General features: G+C 34.9%; 1 protein-coding gene across 1 annotated transcript in view; it reads right to left on the reverse strand.

The window, feature by feature from the left end:
* The window catches only part of DNAI4 (dynein axonemal intermediate chain 4), a 96035-nt gene that overhangs the window by 20126 nt on the left and 53143 nt on the right, over window positions 1-22766 (reverse strand). Inside the window, 5 exon segments of the mRNA XM_039473958.2 lie at window positions 1986-2137; window positions 3622-3708; window positions 6628-6836; window positions 13578-13772; window positions 20408-20563. Coding sequence (XP_039329892.1) covers window positions 1986-2137; window positions 3622-3708; window positions 6628-6836; window positions 13578-13772; window positions 20408-20563 — 799 coding nt within the window.

Raw genomic sequence — 22766 nt, forward strand, 5'->3', positions numbered from 1 at the left:
AAAGAAATATAAATTGTTCTGCTATAAAGACACATGCACACGTATGTTCACTGCAGCCCTGTGTACAATAGCAAAGACTGGGAACCAACCCAAATGCCCATCAATGATAGACTGGACAAAGAAAATGTGGTACATATACACCATGGAATACTACGCAGCCGTATGAAACAATGAGATTGTGTCCTTTGTAGGGACTTGGATGAATCTGGAAACCATCGTTCTCAGCAAACTGACACAAGAACAGAAAGCCAAATACCATATGTTCTCACTCATAGGTGGGTGTTGAAAAATGAGAACACGTGGACTCAGGAAGAGGAGCATCAGACACTAGGGGCAGTTGGGGGTGGGTAGGGGAGAGACAGCAGGGTATGGGGAGGGAGGGAAGGGTGGGGAGTGATAACATGGGGAGAAATGCCAGATATAGTATGCACTTAAAGTAAAATAAATTAATTTTAAAAAATAATAATTCCTTAAAGGCTTGAGTATAAGTGATAAGGTCAGCTTCCTAGAAGATCATGACCTACTTATACAATCCTTTTATTGTTCAAAATTAACTTTTATTTTAAATATTTTGAAAAATAAAAAAGACAACCACTCTTCTACTTGAAGTCACTGTTATTTTTTCTGTTTCTTACAAAAAAATTATACTAGTCTTTAACTATATTAGCTATCATAACAGGAATACAAAAGCAAAAATGTTCTTTCTTTTCAGAATCTTCTTTTCTTACTCATTCATTAACTCTTTCTTAGTTTAGTTGTGTAAATTATGACTTTTATTTTAGATATATTAAATATAAGTATTTTTATCTTTTTAACGTTTTTATGAATTAAGTTATTAATCATCTAAATCTTATCCAGGTAAACAATTCTTCTTTCTGTATTTCACTCTTCTTTCTACTTTCAAGAATACCCATTGGTTTGACTCTCTATGAATTAGAGTTAAAAATTTTCTGAAAAATTAAACTCACTTTTCAGATTACAGACTCTTTTCCTATCAGATTAATGTGATGCCGTTTTCATAGTACTGACTTCCTTGGTTTTTAAAGAAACCCTCCAATGCAATCTGTTCTGAACATTCTTAAAATCATACATATCTTTGATTTTTTGGTGAAAATTATGAACCCTCTTTTCAGAAACAAGCACAAAGGGCCATGCTTACAAAACTGCAAATAATTTGAAAGTTAAGTTCAGGAACCTCTGCATTAATGGTTATTTCTAGTTCTAGCTAAGTTTACTCAAACACTATTACAAACATGACCCATTGGTGTCCGGTCTATTACAAAAACTTAGCATCTTTAACATCCTCCACCTCTAACTTATTGGCTTTCCTCATATAACTCATTTATTCATTCATTACTCATCAAACACTTACTGGATTCCTGTTACATGTCCAATATTATATGACATGCTGATGACAGAAAGGTATGTAAGATTCAATTCTTGCTCTCAAATAACTTACACCCTCTTTAGTAAGATAGACAGACAGACAGACAGACAGACAGACAGACAGATAGATAGATAGATAGATAGATAGATAGATAGATAGATAGATAGATGGATGGATAATAGATAGATAATAGATAATAGATGATAGACAGATAGGATAGATTTATATATAAATACACATAAACAATTTTTATATATAATGTGATAAGTGCTATGATAAAGGTTATGTATTGTTGCACAAAGGAAAGGAATGAGAAGATTTCCTGGAATAAGTGAAAACAAAGCAATAGTTTAACAATAAGCATAAACTGTCAAGCCAGTGGAAGTTTGTTAGTGAGATGGGAAGAGAAGTAGTTGAAGGAGCTATTAGGACAGAGCATTCCAGCTGGAGAGATAACATGAGAGATTATCAAATATTTCAAACATAATGGTATCACTCTCAGTAACAACATAAATATTTACTCGAAACTAAATAACATTAGAGTAAATCTTCCTGAAAAACCATGTAGTCTACGTTTATTTTATCCTTGGGTTCTTACCTACTATCCAGAACTGGAACATTACTGTTGCTCCGTACGTTATAAATTGCAATTGTGCCATTGTGGTAGCCAACTGCTAAAAGGTTAGGTGATCCAATCGAAAAATCCACAGCAGTAACTCCATATGGACTCTGATAAATACGTTCTGGCCACTAAATTTTAAAAAATTACATTTTCAACTTGTTTTTGTAGACCACAGTAAGGCAGAACATAATGGTGACTGAGATTTAGTCTGGTAGCAGTGTGTATGTGAGAATAGTTAGCCCACATTCAGTTACTTCTGTCTTCCTAATTTCTCATATGGAAAAGAATAAAACCTCATTTGGTCATTTCCTTTGATACAACAATGAATCCTCAGCACTCAATGGCGTTAAGAAATAAATAGAATGTTGGGCATGATGGTCACACCTGTAATCCTAGCTACTAGGGAGGCTGAGGTGAGAGGATCACTTGAGACCAGCAGTTTGAGATTAGCCTGGGCAACATAACAAGACCCCCATCTCAGAAGGAAAGAAAAGAAAGAAAAAAGGAAGAAAGGAAGGAAGGAAGGAAGGGAGGGAGGGAGGGAGGAAGGGAGAGAGGGAGGAAAGGAAAGAAGGAAGAAAAAGTACAGCACAGGCTTCTACAATAATTATATTTTGACAATCTTTCAGCAGGATTAATATTACTATCACATGTCTACCTTCTTATGGAAACAAAAAACTAATCATCTAGTATATATTCCTGTCTTCTAGTATTTGTTTTGGATGGTTGGGTTATCTAATCTAAAGAATGAACAGAAAAAGTTCCAAAACTCCCAAGGTACTCTTTTCTACAACCCCATGAAGAGTTTGTTTTGTTTTAATGTGTAATTTAATCCCTTTCCTGTTTTTAACCACCTACATAAAAAAGAAGACAAACTACTGGTGATGAATCCAATGTCAATTCCTCCACGTTTAAAATTGCTTCTTCCGTTCTTTTATGCTACATAAACCCAGATTTATATGAGATACAGCTAAGTTTATTCAAACATTGTTACAGATGTTACAGAGTAGAGCTATTTATAAAAATTTTAGTCATTTTTATATGCTCTTTTCACCCTTCTCTAAGTTTTCCGCTTTGCATTTCAGTTGTGAATTAAAACTAAATGTAAAACTTTAAAGTAACAGATTGACTAGGGCTGTTTAGCAAAAATACTACTATAATTCTTATTCATTCTCTTTGAAAAATGTATGACAGTAAGAAGGTCATATTAATTTATTTTATATCTATTGAGAATAACAGGTGATAAGGAGGTATTCATATATTAAGAAACAACCAAGTATTGTTAAAAACATAATTTTCAAAAGATTTTCATGTACAGATTCATTTTTCTTTGTAATTAGCTGTGAAAATCAATAATGGTTAAACACAGCATCACCACATATAACGGCAGATAGTACATGTTCAATAAATATTTACTGAATGAATTAATAAATGAATTATCTTTACCCTATGTCAACAAGAATAGATTTTAATTGCTATGAAGTTAAACCAACAAAAGTCTCAATTGATAAAATTTTCTAGACTTTAATTATTACGTGTATTTATATACTTTATGAGAATTTTGTCAACAGTTAGCCAAGTAAAAAATGCTTCTTATTCTTGTCTGGGTTACCATGGGATTCTTTATTGACCAACAGCAAGCCAATCCTCTTTTTTGCTCTTTAAATCCAAAGTGCCCATATCCAACAGCCAAGAGATCCTGAAAATAAAAAAAAAAATTTAAAAATAATAGAAGAGAGCATAAAAATATTGGTAAATGTATAAAGATATGTATTAATAAGCTGTGTTAAAAATAGTAGTAAGACATTTCAACTAAGAGGAAATAATGCCAGTGTATCATCTGTTTATATTCTATACCTCCATATTTCTAAGCAAAAAAATTAATCAGTATAATGCTTCTCATTTGCAGACTAAAAGATAAGCACCTAAAAATAACCAATTGCTAACAAGTTCTTTTACATATTGAGGTAGTGTTCTGAGATTGTATTAACAGATTATAATATCTTTTGAGTTATTGAGGATGACCTAATTATTTCAAATGTAAAATAAAGGACACTTAAGTTGAAAGTAGGTGCCATAGACTGAATTGTGTCTTCTTAAAATTCCTATGTTGAAGACCTAACCTCCAGTATTATTGTATGTGGAGATAAAGGTTTTAGGAGGAATTTGAGATTAAATGAGCTAATAAGGATGGAGACCTAATGTGACAGGAGTGGTGACTTTATAAAAAGAGAATCCCAGCACTTTGGGAGGCCCAGGCGGGTGGATCACGAGGTCAAGAGATCGAGACCATCCTGGTCAACATGGTGAAACCCCTTCTCTACTAAAAATACAAAAATTAGCCGGGCATGATGGTGCACGCCTGTAGTCCCAGCTACTCAGGAGGCTGAGGCAGGAGAATTGCTTGAACCCGGGAGGCGGAGGTTGCCGTGAGTGGAGATTGCGCCATTCACTCCAGCCTGGGTAACAAGAGCGAAACTCTGTCTAAAAAAAAAAAAAGAGAGAAAAATACACCAGAGGTCTCTCTCTGCCACGTGAGGACACAGTGAAAAGGCAGCCACTGCAAGCCAGGAAGAGAGATCTCACCAGAAACTGAATCAGTAGCCCTTGGATCTTAGACTTTCCAGCCTCCAGATTTATGAGAAAATAAATTTCTGTTGTTTAAGCCACACAGTCTGTAATATTTTGTTATGGCAGCATGAGCTGCCTAATACAGGAGGTCATTTCAAGAACTGCATATGTAAATACAAATGAGCACTAGTTTAATAACTGAACAAATCCCCTCTGCTTTGTAACCAGAATACATTTAATTTTACAATATTATATTTTCTTACCATCACCTTACTTTCAGGCCAACATAATCTCTCCACAATACCCTCTGTCTTAAAAACAGTCTTCAATACTACCCTTTTCACCCTGACAAAGACAAATCCCTACGTATCTCTTCTAGACTCTGCAGAGGCACTACTTTCTCTAAGAAACATTCAAGAGCTTCTCACATGTGTTCCCACAGCACTGTTTATTTTCCTAATCATAGCACATTGGAAATTATTATATAGACAGGATCTATGTATAACTTCATTACTACTGTATCTCTAGTGCCTTAACAGTGTGCCGAGCACAGAGTTAATGTTCAATAAATGTTGATACAATAAATAAATATTATAGATTCCATCTATATGATTATATTTAGCTTCATTCAAAATGATTTAAATTAATCTCCATAGCAATGCATTAATTTTTAAAATGCTAGTATATTCAGTTTCTAAAAATGTTTCACGTATCTTTATTACTGATTTATTAAATCCTATTTAAAGACCAGGCTGGTAGCTCACACTCATAATTTCAGAACTTTGGGAGGCCAAGGTGGGAGGATCATTAGAAACCAGGAGTTCAAGACCAGCCTCAGCAACAAAATAAGACTCCCATTTCTCCAAAAAATTAATTAAATAATTAATTAAAATTATTTCCACTAATCAGCCATATGGTCCCAAATATAGTTTTATAAAGACAAATTTATAATAAAAGTACTTTATTTTGTTACAAAATAATAGACATAATGTGTTATTTAGGTTTCAATGGAAATGATTATAGACTTTCTGTTTTTTAATAACTATGACAACTGTCATGTTTGCACATAGCACCTGATAAGATTGGAAATAAAATAGTAAGGCTAATTCTTAACCAAACAAACTACAATATAATTTAAATAAATTGGTTTTGACTGCTTCAACAATATGCTAAATATGTATTCCGAAGATCCTGCCATTACCTGAAAAATTTTTGGAATTGTTAACTGGGAAATACCTTCAGAATCAGTTTATAAACCCCAGAAGAAAATCAGTCTCATTACTCTATAATTATTTCTTTTTTTACAAGCAAACATATAATTCTCCAACTTGACAATTCATCTTATTTGTCTCCAGATGACTTTTGTCAGTGCAGGAGCTAAGAGCAAGAACTGTGGAGCCAGATGTCTACAGCTGAATTTTGGCTGTTTCACCTACTAGTTGTGTAACTTTGGGCAAATTATTTATGCTTTTTGTGCCTCTGTTTCCTCTCAACATAATGAGAAAAATAATAGTATCTATTTCATAGAGTTGATGTGTTAGTACAGTTAAAACACAATAGTGCCTGCTACATACTAAGTGCTGCTTAAGCACTTGCTAATATCAGTGGTAACAGTATTTTAAGGAATCTCAAAATTATTTTGCACAGTTATAGGGTCACTAGATTAAGTATATACTTCCACGTATAACTATTTTGAGGTTAATACAAATTTGGGCACATGAGTTTTGGTATATGTTAAAATAAATCAACCAATCTTCTAGTTTAGTTCTCCATATCTAACATGAATTCAGAGAATGCCATGTCTCAAGTAGATCCCCTAAAATAAAAATGGTAATATTTTGCATATTAAATGTTTACTATATTAAAAAAGAAAAACATTATTGTAACTATTTGCATTTTCCCCTTTTTAAACTGGAACTTGTTTTAGGAGTTACGGTCAATTTAAATTCCTCACCCCATATCTAAAGAAAACAATTCTTCATTACTCGAACTTGATCATTTCCCTTCAATGCTAGAAACAGAATTGTTCAAATGTTTGACAACTTACTGGATTTGTTTTATTCCAGGCAAGGCTGCTCACATTGAGGCCTTTGGTTAATTCACAGGAAAAAGACCAAAGTCGTTCCAAGTTGGCTAGTATTGATGATTCTTCTGCATCTATTTCTATTTCTTCTTCCTCTTCCTTCTTAGGTTCTTCCTCTACCTCTTCATGTTTTGCATTTTCTAAAAAGTCTTCAGGCTCTTCAGGTTCAGGTTCTAAAGTTTAATCAAATAAAAAGATCATTGTCTTCTACATCTCTAGGGACCTGCCAAAGGCTCCAATCAACATATCTACCTACCACTGACACTTCAAGCGTCATCAGATCTGCTGATCATATGGTGCAAGTGGCAGGGCACCGTGAAGGGAAGCCTGGACCTATGGCAGAGTCTTCTGCCATTCTGTGTTTCTACCCAAAGCCAGCAGCTTTTCTGTTTACATAGTAAATGCGCCAGTGTAGCACATCCAAATGACAAATATGTTGTCTCTAACAGTAAAGAGACTCACTAAGCACTGTGCTTCCTTTTTGGTTGTAAAAGGTGCCAGGTATTACAACTAATCCTTCACATTAGAAGATATAGGTGAACATATCCCATATCACACACAGGACACCTAGAAACTTCACTCAGGTAGAAGTCCCCTGAATTTCTGTCAGATTTACTTCCTACTCTCTGATAGGCAAATGTCTTACTAAAGTCTACTTCCTGTTTACTAAGTTCAATCAGCCTATCATCCATTTAACGTGCTAGTGTGTCATTTTGCTGAAGGGAAAGGGGCCTGTAGACTAAATTATGACACAGGGCTGAAGAATTGATATACCCCTGAAGTAGGACAGTGAATGTATATTGCTGGCCCAACCAGCTAAAAGCAAATGGCTTCTGGTTGTTTTCTACCAACAGACATTGCAGAGGGGAAAAAAGCATTCGCCTTGTCAATAGCTGTGCGCCAGGTACAAGGGAGATGTCTTAATTCCCTTAACAAACCTCATATGGAACAACAGTTGCAATCAGAGTCACCACTTGGTTAAGCTTATAATAATAATAATAATAATAATAATAATAATCCACTGTCATTCTCCAAGATCCACCTGTTTTTAAATTTATTTATTTATTTTTAATTTTTAGAGATGGGGGGTCTTACTGTATTGCCCAGGCTAGTCTCAAACTCCAGGCCTCAAGCAATCCTCCTGCCTCAGCTTCCCAAACTGCTGGGATTACAGACATGAGTCACTGCATTTGGTCAAGATCCATCTGTTTTCCACACATGTCACATATGTGAGTTGACTGAGAAATATGGTGGGTATCAACATCCCTGCATATTTCAAGTACTTGACAGTGGCACTAATCTCTGAAGTCCCTCCAGGAATGTGCTATTGCTTCTGGTTTACTATCATTATCACTCAAAGTCCATAGTTTACATTAGGGCTCACTCTTGGTATTATATATTCTATAGGTGTTGACAAACATATAATGACATATATCTGCCATTATAGTACCATACAGAATAGTTTCACTGCCCTAAAAATCTTTGTTTATCCCTCTCTGGTCCCTTGTCCCTGGAAACCACTAATCATTTGACTGTCTCCATATTTTGCCTTTTCCCAAATAGCTGGAACCACACAGTATGTGGCCTTTCAAATTTGCATCATTTGCAGAGTAATATGCATTCAAATTTCTTCCAGGTCTTTTCTGGCTTGATAACTTAGTGACAAATAATACTTCATTGACTGAATGTATCATAGTTTATTTATCCATTCACCTACTGAAAACCCTTCACCTAGATGAAGGGCATCTTATTTGCTCTATAAGTTTGGGCAATTATGAGTAAAACTGCTATAAATACCCACGTGCAGGTTTGGTGTGAACACAATTTTCAGTTCATTTACTTAATTGTCAGCAGTGAGTGATTACTAAATTGTATGGTAAGAGTATGTTTAGGCGTGTGTGTGTGTGTGTGTGTGTGTGTGGTTTTTTTTTTTTTTTTTTCCAGATAGAGTCTCTCTCTGTTGCCTGGGTTGGAGTGCAGTGGCACCATCTCGACTCACTGCAACCTCCACCTCCTGAGTTCAAGTCATTCTTGTGCCTCAGCCTCCTGAGTATCTGGAACTACAGGCACCCGCCACCATGCCCAGCTAATTTTTAGTAGACGGGGTTTCACTATGTTGGCCAGGCTGGTCTCAAACTCAAGTGTTCTGCCCACTTCAGCCTCCCAAAGTGCTGGGAACCATCATGGTGAATCACCATGCCCAGACAAGAGTATGTTTAGTTTTATAAGAAACTGCCAAATTATCTTCCAAAGTGGGTGTACCATTGTGCATTCTCATCAGCATGAATGAGACTTCTTATTGCTCCACATCTCTACCAGCTTTGAGTACTGTCAATGTTTTGAATTTGCCCATTCTAACAGGTTGTAGTGATATCTCATTGTTGTTTTAATTTGCAATTCCCTAATGAAATATGATGTTGAAAGGTCAGGTGTGGTGGCTTATACCTGTAACCCCAGCACTTTGGAAGGCCAAAGAGGGAGGATAACTTGAGTTCAGAAATCGAAGACTAACCTGGGCAACAAAGCAAGACCTCACATCTACAATTTTTTTAAAATTAGCTGGGTGTGGTGGTGCACACCTGTCTTCTTAGCTACCCGGGAGGCTGAGGCAGGAGGACTGCTTGAGCCAGGTAAGCTGAGGCTACAGTGAGCCATGATTATGCCACTGCACTCCAGCCTGGGTGACAGAGCAAGATCCTGTCTCAAAAAATAAAAAATAAAAAAGGAGGAGGAGGGGGAGGAGGAAGAAGATGAAGAGGGAGAAGCAGAAGAAGAAGAAATAACATGATGTTGAGTATCTCTTTGTATGCTACTTTGCCATTTTCTTCAGTGAGGTACCTCTTCAGGTCTTTTACCCATTTGTCAATCATGTTGCTTGTTTTCTTATTATTGGGTTTTAAAAGTTCTTTGCATATTTTGTATCACAGTAATTTATCAGAAACGTCGTTTGAAAATATTGTCTTCAGTTTGTGACTGGTATTCTTATTCTCTTGATGGTGTCTTTTGCAGAGAAGTTTTTAATTTTAATGAGGCCTAGCTTATCAATTGTGTCTCTCAATGGATCATGCCTTTGGTGTTGTATTTTAAAAGTCATTGTAAGACCCAAGGTCATCTAGTGTTTCTCCTCTGTTATCTTCTAGGAGTTTTATAGTTTTGCATTTTACATTTAGGTTTATGATCTATTTGAGTTAATCTCTGAGAGAGGTATAAAGTCTATGTCTAGGTTCATATTTAGTACCATTTGTTGAAAGACTATCTTTTTTCTGTTGTATTGCCTTTCTTCTTTTGTCAAAGATCAGTTGACTATATTTTGGCAGATCTCTTACTAGGCTATTCTGTTCTATTCTATATTTTTGTCTATTCTCTTGCCAATAGCGTGCTGTCTTGACCACAGTAGCTTTATACTAAGTCTTGAAATATTAAATACCTATATTAGACAAGAAAAAAATGTGAAATCAATGATCCAACTTTCCATTTTAAGCAACTAGAAAAGAGCCAGGCACAGTGGCTCATGTCTATAATCCCAGATTCAGAAAAACTCTTATTTAAAATGGTGCTGAAACAACTGGAGATTCATAAAGAGAAAAAAGAAACTTTAAACCTTACCTTTGTCCATTCATAAAAAATTAATTCAAAACAGATATGATAGATATGTTAATATACTTTGCTATAATGACCTTTTTACTATATATATTTATCATATAACATCATGTTGTATACCTTAAAAATATACAATACATTTATTAAAAATAAAAATAGCCTGGGCACAGTGGCTCACACCTGTAATCCCAGCCCTTTGGAAGTCCGAGGCAGGTGGATCATTTGAGGTTCAGGAGTTCAAGACCAGCCTAGCCAACATGGTGAAACCCCACCTCTACTAAAAATACAAAGATTAGCTGGGCAGTAGTAGCATGCACCTGTAATCCCAGCTATTCAAGAGGCCGAGGAGGGAGAATCCCTTGAGCCTGGGAGGTGGAGGCTGTGGTGAGCAGAGATCAGGCCACTGCACTCCAGTCTGGGTTGAGAGAGTGAGACCCTGTCTCAAAAAATAAGTAAATAAATAAAAATAAACAAAACCCAGTTATAGATAGTAGACCCAAACATAAAAACTAAACTATACAGTTTCTATAAGAAAACCTAGAACTCCAAATTTTCAAACTTGGGGCAGGCAAAGATTTGTTAGAGAGCTCATGGAAAGAATTAATTATAAAAGAAAAAACTGATAGATTAGACTTCATTAAAAAAACCTGTTCATCAAAATATTTTTTTTTGAGAAAAAAAAATGGGCAAGCCATAGACTTAGAGTAAATATTTGCAAAATATGTAACTGACAAAGGGTTTGGATCCAGAATATAAAAAAATAAGCTCTTACAACTTGATTTTTTAAAAGACAACTCAGGCCGGTGCAGTGGCTCACACCCTATAATCCCAGCACCACTCTGGGAGGCTGAGGAGGGTGACACCTAAGGTCAGGAGTTCCAGACCAGCCTGACTAACAAGGTGAAACCCAGTCTCTACTAAAACTGCAAAAATTAGCCGGGCGTGGTGGCGGGCACCTGTAATCCCAGCTACTTGGAAGGCTGAGACAGGAATCACTGGAATCCAGGAGGTAGAGGTTGCAGTAAGCCAAGATCGCACCACTGCACTCCAGCTTGGGTGACAGAAACTCAGAAGAAGAAGGGGAAGGGGAAGGGGAAGGAAGAGGAAGAGGAAGAGGAATTAAAAAAATAAAAAGACAACTCAATGTTAAAACTGGAGACTTGACCACATGGTAAACAGAAGATATTCAAATGACCAAAATAAACGATATAAACAAGAACTCAGTTTTTAGAACACTAAAAGGATTGCCAACATCAGGTGTTACCAAGAATGTGGAGCAAGTAGGATTCTTATACGTTGTTGTGAGAGTATAAAATGGTACAACCACTTTGGAAGAGTATTTCACTGTTTCTTAAAAAGTTAAACATCTACTCAATAACCCAATAATCCCATTTGTAGGTATTTTCACAAGAGAAATTAAAACATACATCTACCAAAAGGCTCACATGAAAATGTTCATACCAGCTTTACTCTTAATATCCCCAGACTGAAAATACTCAAGTGTCCCTCAACATGTGAATGGATAAACAGATCATTATGGTATATTCATATACTGGAGCCCTACTTGGAAAAAAAAAGAACTACTTAGATGCACATTAACCTAGAAAATCTCAAAAACATTAATGTTGAATGCAAGAAGCTAGACTCAAAAGAATACTTACTTTATGAACCTACTTATATGACATACCAGAATAGGGAAAGTTAATCTATATCGACAGAAGTCAGGGCAATGCCTGTGTATGTGTGTGGTGGGGGTTGGAGGGTTTAAGGTTTACTCGGTAAATAGCACAAGGTAACTCTTAGGGTTAACAGATATATCTTCTGTCTTGATTAAGGTATTGGTAACTAAGGTTTATATATTTTCAAAATGTATTTCTAAATATAATTTAAAATATATATTTCACTGTATATAAATTGTACCTCATTAAAACATTTGCTATGGTATTTTTATTTCTTGGATATGTTGAAAGAAGTCATGGAACAACAGTAACATTTACATTATTATATTTACATTTTGTTTTGTAAATGTCAATATATACAGTACTATGTGAATTGCAACCTTACAACTCTTTAAATACAGGATGAAAAATTTGTATATATATAATAAAAATGTTGAAATATCAACCTAATATGAGAGGAGAAACAGTTTTTCAACATTCTTCTAGATGTATGCAGACAAAAAGATTTGCAACCATTTATCACACACACTATTCTATAATCTTTTTCTTTTTAAATGTAACCATATTAATTTTGACTTGAAGAATCATGATGAATTCCATAAAGGAAGTTTCCCTAATTGATATTTGAAAGCTGGGAATACAACAGGCAAACATGGGGTGGGGATAAGGGTAGACCGTCAAGCAAATTCCAACTAAAAGTACTAAGGCAGAAAATGTAGGTTTTATTTGAGGATTACCATATAATTCTAAATATAGCTAACTTTTAGAGTCTCCAAAGCAATATGATAATACAAACTAATCTGTGGTCATACTGCAGATATCTTTTGAAAGATATGCTTTGAGCTTTGTAATTTATTCTAGGCAATAGGAAGGCACTGAAGGTTTTTTGAGTGGTTAAGTGCCATGCTGTGTTTAGGATAAATCAGCAAAGTGGGGTGATATAGTAGAAAGAGAACTGGAACTTGAGATCAAACGACTTGGTTGAATGCCTAGCTTTTGCACTTACTATTAACCTTACAACAATCTCTAAAATCCTTTAAAATATTCTGTGATCATATGAGATGGAATTTGTGGCAATGAGATCAGCAAGAATGCTCCTGAAATAGAAGTAGGGAGTGGTAACAAGTGAGAACCTAGTAAGTAACAATGAAAATGGAAAGGAAGAGGTTGAATATGAGAGATGCTATAAAAATGAATAACTAACTGAATGCAAGAATAAGGGAGAACAAAGAGCTATAGATGCTTAGGAAGTTTTGAATCTGAGACAGCCTGCTTCTGTGGGCATCCTAGTCTGGACTCTAGTGCTACTGGCACATTTAGTCTTGAAAGCTTTAGAAACAAGTACTCTGAAAATGACAACTCAATCTGGAGATTGTATTTAGAAATATATACTAAAACTGTTACATTTTAAAAATTATTTGAGTTTGTCTAAACATGATTTATTTTCTTTTCGTTTTTAATAGACACGGTCTTGTTCTGTCATCCAGGCTGGAGTGCAGTGGCATGATCACAGCTTGCTACAACCTTGAACTCCTGGGCCCAAGCAATCCTCTTCTTCAGCCTCCCAAATTTCTAGGATTATAAGCATAAGTGACCACACCCAGACTAAACATGTTTATTGTTTTTAAAAAATACCTTTTAAAACAGGAAGCTGACGATAAGCTGCAAGTTTTGGTTGAAATATATTTTCCATTAGAACTCGTTCCATAAAAAGCAAGTCCTGATGAAATCTGTCAGATTTTAATATTACATCTGAGAGGTCTTCTTCATCTTCATGGATTTTTGCCAGAATTACATTTTCTATGTCCATTAGAGAACTAGCTTCACTACCTATAAAATACAAACATGATACAATGATACAATATTCAAATAGATGATTCATACAGTCTAAAGATTTTTAAAATGACATTTCATCTTTTCCTCAAGTTTTCAACAACTTTAATAGATATTTATTGAATATCTTATGTACCAATCATTTTGGAATTCTTAACCATTGAAAACTATACTATTTTTCAGAAGATAGGCAATGATAACCTCCTGAGGTAATTTTTATCTTTATTTTTTAAATTCAAGTTGAAATAAGATGATCAGTCTTCAAAAGAACATCTGATTTGATGACTGCTATCAATCATCAAATGATGAAGCTGCTATAACAAATCACAGCAGCTTAAAACGATGCAAAATTTACCTTACAGTTCAGTAGATTAGTGGCCTAACAGAGGTCACTGAGCTTAAACCAAGAAGTTGACAGGGCTTTGTTCCTTTCTGAAGGTTTTAAAGGAGCATTTGTTTCCTTGATATTTTCAGTTTCTGGGAGCCACCACCACTTTTCCTTCATCTTCAGAGACAGACTATTGATTGTACTCCCACTGACCTTCTTCTGTCGTCACATCTCTCTCCCACACCAGAGCTGGAAAAGGTCTTTTAAAAGACTAAAAAGGTCTTTTTAGTATCCCATGTGATTAGACTGGGCCCAATAATATTATCCAGGATAATCCCTCCATCTGAAGATCCCTATTGTAATCACACCTAGAATATTCCTTGTGGCATGTTAGGTAATATATTTGCAGGTTCCAGGGATTGGTATGTGCACAAGTCTGGGGACTAATGTTCTGCCTACCATACTACTTAGTAAATTCTTATTTAAAAAATGCAATGAAGGAAACTCGCTTCTTCATCTTTATAGATGGAGGGAAGATACTTTTCCCTATTCCTCCTGCTAAATTCAACTAAAAACACTAGAAATTTTAGAAAATAACAAACATAAGCAGTCTTTGAAAGGTAAAGAAAAGGAGTGGGTATTATTTTTGCCTCATATATTCCAGATACGGAGCTGAAGAAGTCAGCAACCCAGGAATACTGATGATGAAACAGGCAAGACAAAAAATCCCCAAAAGAAGCCTCCTCTCTTTAGCCAAAGCACCAGGAAAAGCATAGCCTTGAAAGAAAGCAGGCTTTTAGACGGCAGCTATTCTACTCCAGCCAAGCACAGAAAAACTGTAGCCCCATCCATGTGACAAAGGCCAAGTGGGAGCCTATTCTTCCATCGTCACCAGGTTGTAAGAAGGCATCCCAAGTCCCTGACCTTTCACTGTCTATGGTGTCAGAGAAGGTCCAGCAGGCAGGCAGGACTTTCATCCCCTCCAAACATAATGATAGTGATTCCCTTCCCACAGAGTCAATGGAGACCAGCTGGGGAACCTGGAATTCCAACCTATCCAGTACTAACAGAATATACTTCCCTCTTTCTGTCGGAGTAGTCAGAGTTGGACTGGTGAAGAGTCAAAACTTTCATCACTGCCCAACAATAAAGAGAACAACCTCCACTCTGTAGTGACAGTGCAGGCTGCATATGTCACACTAATGAAGCATTCGTATAATCTCCCAGCCATGGTGTTGTCGATGGAAATCGGAGCCCCTATCACTGCCCCATAGTAATAAAGACACCACTTCCCCTGAGGTCACTGGAGGTCAAGTGGTGAATATAGACTTCTACTCTCCACCTGGCAATAATCAGGCAGTGACTTCCACTTTCCCCTGCCAGAACAATGTCAAACAAAGTCTGCTAAATGGAAGCTTACATCCAGACTCTTACAATGCCCAAAATATCCAGGTTTCAATTGAAAGTTACTCATCATACTAAGAACAAAAAAAATCTTAACTTGGATAGAAAAAAATCCCTATACACCAACATAAATGTTTGAATTATCTGACAAAGAGCTTTTTTGTTGTTTTTTGGGGTTTGCTTTGAAACGGAGTTTTGCTTTTATTGCCCAGCTGAAGTGCAATGGTGCAATCTCGGCTCACCGCAACCTCCACCTCCACCTCCTGGGTTCAAGTGATTCTCCTGCCTCAGCCTCCTGAGTAGCTGGGATTACAGGCATGTACTACCACACCTGGATAATTCTCTGTTTTTAGTAGAGATGGGGTTTCTCCATGTTTGTCAGGCTGGTCTCAAACACCCAGCCTCAGGTGATTCACTCACCTTGGCATCCCAAAGTGCTAGGATTACAGGTGTGAGCCACTGGGCCCAGCCCGAAGAGTTTAAAGCAAACATTATAAAACTCCTTCAACAGGTATTTATGAAGACACTTGAAACAAATGAAAAAAATAGAAAGTATCATCAAAGGAATATAAACTCTTAGCAAATGAATAGAAAGTCTTAGCAAATGAAAAGAACCAACTGGAAATATTAGGAGTGAAAAACATAACTAAAATTTAAGACTCAATGGATGGGCTCAACAGCAGAATGAAAGAAAAATAAATCAGTAAACTGGAAAAAAGAAAAATGAAAATAACCCAATCTTTAAAACACAGAGAAAAGTCTGAAAAAAAAATGAAGAGTCTCAAGAACCTCTGCAACTATAGCAACATATGTACTATTCATATCATTATCAACTGAAGATGGGAGAATCAGGGTGGGCCTGAAAAAGTACTTAAAGAAATAATAGCTGAAAAATCCCAAAATTTGGCAAAGGACAACAAACATATCAAGAAACTGAATAAATCACAATGAAGAGAAATTCAAAGAAATGTACACCAAGACACATCATATTAAAATTTCTAAGCACAGAAGACCAAAAAAAAAAAAAAAAAAAAAAAATCTAGAAAGCAGAAAGAGAGAAATGACACCTTGTCTTTAGTGGGAATATAATTTGAATAGCAGCAGATTTCTCATTAGAAACCCTGGAGGCCAGAGGAAAGTGGCACACATTCTCTGGGTTCTGAGTGGAAAGAATGGTCAACCCAGAATTCTATACCCAGTGTGTTTTCCTATAAGAATTATCCAGTAGGAATAAAGAGGAAATTAAGATATTGTATTCTCAGATAAAGGAATACTAAGAATTTGTCTCAAAAAAAAAAAAAAAGTCTTCCCTAAAGAATGGCTAAAGGCAGTTCTCTAAACAGGAAAAAAATTAGAAAGGAATTTTAGAACATCTGAAAGGAAAAAAGAACAATGGAAAGAGTGAAAATATGGATACACAGAATATACTTTTTTCTTTTGAGTTTTCTTGAATATGTTTGACAGTTGAAGCAAAAATTATTACATCATCTAATATAGTTTTAAAATGTCTAAATACTAAATGTTTATATATCTAAATCTTTCTAAATACTTAGAAGAAATATTTAATGCAAATATAAATGGGGTGGAATCTAAAGGGAGGTAAGGTTTCTACACTTTGCTTGAACTGGTAAAATGTCAACATCTATGGACCATTATGTATGCATAATGGAATATATAAAGTAAACAATAAAAAAAAGTTGCACATAAATAAACTCAAAGTACTACAGGTAAATTAAGATGTCTGAGGACGCAGCAAGAAAGCAGTAAGAAGGTAAAAGAGAAACAAAAACAGACAGAATAAACAGAAAACAACAGCAGACTTAAAGGCTAACATGCCAATAAAAAATTAAATACAAATGGTCTACATGTGCCAATTTAGAGCCAAAGACTAGCAAAAAAGAAACTGAATTTAAAAACATGACTCAAACATAAGATGTCTACAATAAATTTGCTTCAAATATACAATATAGATAGGTTGAAAGTAAACAAATAAAAAAAGATAGAGTAGGCAAACATTAACCGAAGGAAAGCAGGAGGGGCTATAGCAATATCATATAAAGTGGACTTCAGAGCAAAGAAAATTACCAGGAACAAATCTCAACATTATGTTATGATTGCACCAAGAAGACATAGCAATAATTAATGTTTATGCAAAACAATGAGGCTATAAAATATGTAAAGTAAAAATTATTAGAACTGAAAAGAGAAATAATGGTTAAATAAAATGTTGATAGAAGAAAGAGAAAATCAGCAAGGGGTGTATATGAATTCAATAACATCATCAACTAAAAGGATGTAACTAACATTTATATAATATTCCACCTAATAAGAGCAGAATACACATCCTAGGCCAAATAACAAACCTTAACAAATTTAAAAGAAGAGAAATCATAGGATGTTAAAAGAAGAGAAATTATAGTGTGTTCTACAATCACAGTGGAATCAAACTAGAAATCAGTAATAGAAAGGTAACAGGAAGATCTCCAAACACTTGGAATCTTAGTAGAAAGAGCCAGTCTGAAAAGGCTACATATTGTATGACTCCAATTATATGACAATTTGGAAAAGACAAAATTACAAAGACAATAAAAATTAAAATATCATTGACTATGAAAGGTACGGGAGAAAGGAGCAATGATGAATATTTAGAAACTGTTAATTTTTTGCTTTATAAAACTGCAATGGTAGAAACATGCTGTTATGAATTTGTTAAAATACAAAGAACTACACAACACAAAGAATGGAACTTAATGTAAGCTATGAATTTTAATTAATAATAATGTATCAATATTTGTTTACCAATTATAACAAATATACCACATTAATGCAAAATATTAATAATAGGGGCCACTGTGTACAGAAAGTAGAGAGATGAAATGATTTTATGGATCTCTCAATACTATATGCTCAATTTTTCTGTAAATCTAAAACTATACTAGAAAATTCTATTAATCAATTTTGTATTGATTAATAGAAAGCACTATTTCAGAAGAAAAAAATCATTTTTCTCTATCAATTAAGATATGGTCTTACATTCAAAGGTAAATATTAATGGACTTTTTTCCCCTTTGAGTATGACAAATAGTAGGTTAAATGTAACTTGTATAATACTCTTAAATCAAATATGGAGCATATTAAACTATTTTTGTGTTTCTACTATAAAAATCTCAGAGTCAAAAGGATCTTAGAAGTGACTAGTCTTAGTTTTCATCTGAATTTCCTTTATATTTTCAATAAATCTGATGAATCAGCTTTGTTCCTATATTTTCCTATTTTTTAACTTTCTTTTCCTAGTTCCAGTTTCCCCTACTCCCTTGACTGGCTATAATACTAAAATAAAATATATCTTTACTTTCTACTGTAGTTATTGAATATGCTTTTATTACCCCTTTTGATTTTTAAAAGCACACCCATACACACATCAAATACTCTGAAAGATTCACAAATTGAGATTTATTTTTTGTGGGGGGCTTTCCACTTGCACATTTTTGTAAGCCAATGGCCTTAATGGCGTGAAAGAGATAGATCTAGTACAAAGTCCCAATGTAATTTTCAGTCTAAGATTGGCTTCTTCTGAGAAGTTTTTGATAGCCTCTAAAACCAAACCTATTGTATAGACATTCATACTTAACAAAAACAATGTTTCTTTAGTGAAAACTAATACTAAATAACTTGTTTTTCCCCTTCATTGGTCTCTGGGAAAGTTAACTATTCTTCATTATAAACAACTTTCAGTAAAACATAGCTCTAGTCTACATGACTGCAAACACAGGTAAAGAACCAAGGAATGTAGACCGCTTATTGAAAGTTAAGGTTCAAAGAGATTAGTAAATGAGATTTTTAAAAACGAACAAGTTGAAAGGTCTCGTCTGTAGTCTCCCAAGGACACGTAGTCAATTATAAATAAGGTAATTGCTTTCTGGAAATTATTAATTCTCTTTAAACTTATTATTTCAAAATACTTATACTTACTGATTTACTGAACTTGAAAATATTCCATTTGTCTTTGGGTTAAAATTAGTGAAAGTAGAAACATTTCCATTTAACTAAAAATTTGCCAAAATGTCAAAAAATGTATCAGGTTTAAGTTATTCTAAAATGAGGATCGTCCCCTAAATGCAGTAATATAATTTTATAAGAAAAAGATACTACATTTCAAAATAGCAAAAGTAAAAGTAGATAACCATAAACTATTCAGAAATGGAATTTCACAAACTTCTTTTAACTGGACTTGTAAAAATTCTTCCACATTGTAAAGTAATTTGGAAAGTTACAACTTTGTATTGATTTTAATTATAACACTTTCTCTTAAAAATTAAAATACTAAAAGCTAAAGTTGTAATGTTGGGTTTCTCAATCGTGGCAGTACAGGCACTGATATTTTGGGTTGAAAATTCTTTGTTGCAGGAACTGTCCTGTGTACTAAAAGATTTTTTACAGTGTCCCTAGCAGATACCCTCGTAGTCATGAAAATGTCTCCAGACATCCAAATGTCCCCAGGGAAAGTAAAATAGTCCCAAATTAAGAGCCACTGCTGTTAATGTATAAATTATTTTAAGTTGTCATAGAGCTAGTATACATTCTTTTTCTCATAAATAATCTAATTGAAAGAAAGGAAGATAGAAAATGATGGAACTCACATGTATAAAAGAGAGCTTAAGAACAAGTAAAAGTGCACAAGAGAAAGAGAAACTAAAAATTCTTGACAGATATCCAAGGAAAAATACATTTTTGAGTCAAGTCCAAGACCATGTGATACAGAGTAACAGTGCTATTTCTGAGTAAAAGCTGTACTTTTCATGGTCCATCAGAAAGAAAATTTTTTGTAACTGCCAAAAAAGAATTTATTAAAAATCCCATGTTAAAGTCATTCAAAAAACTAAAATAAATGAAATCTTACTTTTTTCTGTAGTGCTCCCTGCCAATCTTTGCTCCCGATCTTTAGGAAGTACATTTGCTTTACTGCTTGTCTCAGCTGAAGACTGTTGTACTGATAAGGATAAAAGTTCCATAGCATTGTAAGAATCATACAAATCCCAGGCAGTGGACATTATGCCTAAATAAAGAGACAGGTAAAAATTGTTTTAAACCAAACTCCAACATTTTAGCTTTATACATAACTAGTCACAGAAAAATCTAAGATAAGAATATCTACTGTTGCCTGACGCAGTTGCCCATGCCAGCTACTTGGTCCGCCTGAGGCAGGAGGATCACTTGAGGCCAGGAGTTGGAGGCAGTAGCATACTATGAGCATACCTGAAAACAGTCACTGCATTCTAGCCTACACAACACAGTAATTGCTTGTCTTTAAGGAAATTAAAAATTTAAAAAGAATCTATTATTTATTTATTAATACTACTGTTTTACAGTATAATAGGAAGTAGATAGAAATGACAAAGAAATACATCATGAGGACACCTCAAGAAAGCCTTAGTCATCACACTATCAGTATCTACAAACCCTTTAGTGCTTTATGGCTAACTCCAAATTATCTTCACAATCCTTTCTGACCATCACACCTCCCTCCCCTCTACCCCACACCTGTGCTGCATAAACTCATCAGTCTGTCTTTGTAGGGCTGCCTTGGTGATATGCATCTGGACAACTATGCTATAACAAGATTTTTATGTTCTTTTATTTATGATTATTACATAATATGTCACTGTCAACAGATATTTGAAAGCATCGGATACCATTTTTATCAAGTAAAATTTCCTATATACCTATTATGTGAAAAGATTGTACCTGCTGGGAAAATTGATACTCTGATCTCAAGAAGCTTGTAGAGTAGCATGATTATTATCTTCTCTTTTAAAATTACAGTTTAGGTTAAATTTATTCAAATCATCAAAAATATAACAATGGTTTGCAAACAAATATTGGCAATGTTATTTATCTTTAAATAATAACTTAAAAACTCCAAGTCTCTTTCACTGCTGATTTATGTTTACGCAGCAATTATCAGTGATCATGTAACAATATATTTAAATATGCTAAATTTACCAATTTTTCAGTTAAAGGGTGGTGATTTAATAAATAATTCTTTTCCTTAAAAATCAGAACAGAATATAGGTCTAGTAAATACAGCTACTTAATTGTTACAACTATTATTTTCCTAATACAAAATGGAGGAGCCTAGTAATGCAATGTTTTCAATGGGTAAGAATGGTTTTTTTTTTGTTTCTGTTTCCTTTTTTTTTTGAGATGGAGTCTTGCTCTGCTGTCCAGGCTGGAGTGCAATGGTGCAATCTCGGCTTACTGCAATCTCTGCCTCCAGGGTTCAAGCGATTCTCCTGCCTCAGCCTCCCGAGTAGCTGGGACTACAGGCATGTGCCACCGCTAGCGGCTAATTTTTGTATTTTTAGTAGAGACAGGGTTTCACATTGGTCAGGCTGGTCTTGAACTCCTGACCTCATGATCCACTCACCTTGGCCTCCCAAAGTGCTGGGATTACAGGGGTGAGCCACCATGCCCGGCCCTGTTTTGTTTTTTTAAGATGGAGTTTGGCTCTGTCGCCCAGGATGGAGTGCAGTAGTGTGATCTCAGCTCACTGCAGCCTGTGCCTCCTGAGTTCAAGTGATTCTCCTGCCTCAGCCTCCCCAAGTACCTGGGATTACAGGCACCCACACCACACCCGGCTAATTTTTGTATTGTAAGTAGAGATGGGGTTTCACCATGTTGGCCAGGCAGGTCTTGATCTCCTGACCTTAAGTGACCCACCTGCCTGCCGCGGCCTCCCAAGTGCTGAGATTACAGGTGAGCCACCATGCCCAGCCTCAATGGGTAAGAATGTTAACTCAAATTTCTTAATGATATTTCTATCTTAATGAACTTATTTTTAAGGCCATCTAACAAAGTCATACACAGAACACCTAGTGTATTTTGCCCAATTGAAAAAAGTACATTTTCCATGTTTATGAAGATAACTTAGAAATTACATCTTTGGATACTGAATTACTCAACTTTCTTTTTCTTTCCTTTAACTGAAAGTTTAGTAAGTTAGCATATAGGAATATACTATTACATGGTCACTAATAATTATTACATAAATAAATATGTCTATTATAAAGAAGCAATATAATATGATTGGATAATTAAAAGTTGCTTCTTATTTGTAGATAACAAACTACTGCTAATTTTAGTTTGGGTGCTATAGTTATATTTGTTCATTTGAACAAGTTTAATTAACCTAAGAAACAGAAAATCTCAAGCCTGTCGAATTGTATGCATCAACATGTGCAATTTTGTATATTAATTAT

The sequence above is a fragment of the Saimiri boliviensis genome, chromosome 11 (assembly GCF_048565385.1).
Source record: "Saimiri boliviensis isolate mSaiBol1 chromosome 11, mSaiBol1.pri, whole genome shotgun sequence".
Taxonomy (NCBI): Eukaryota; Metazoa; Chordata; class Mammalia; order Primates; family Cebidae; genus Saimiri; species Saimiri boliviensis.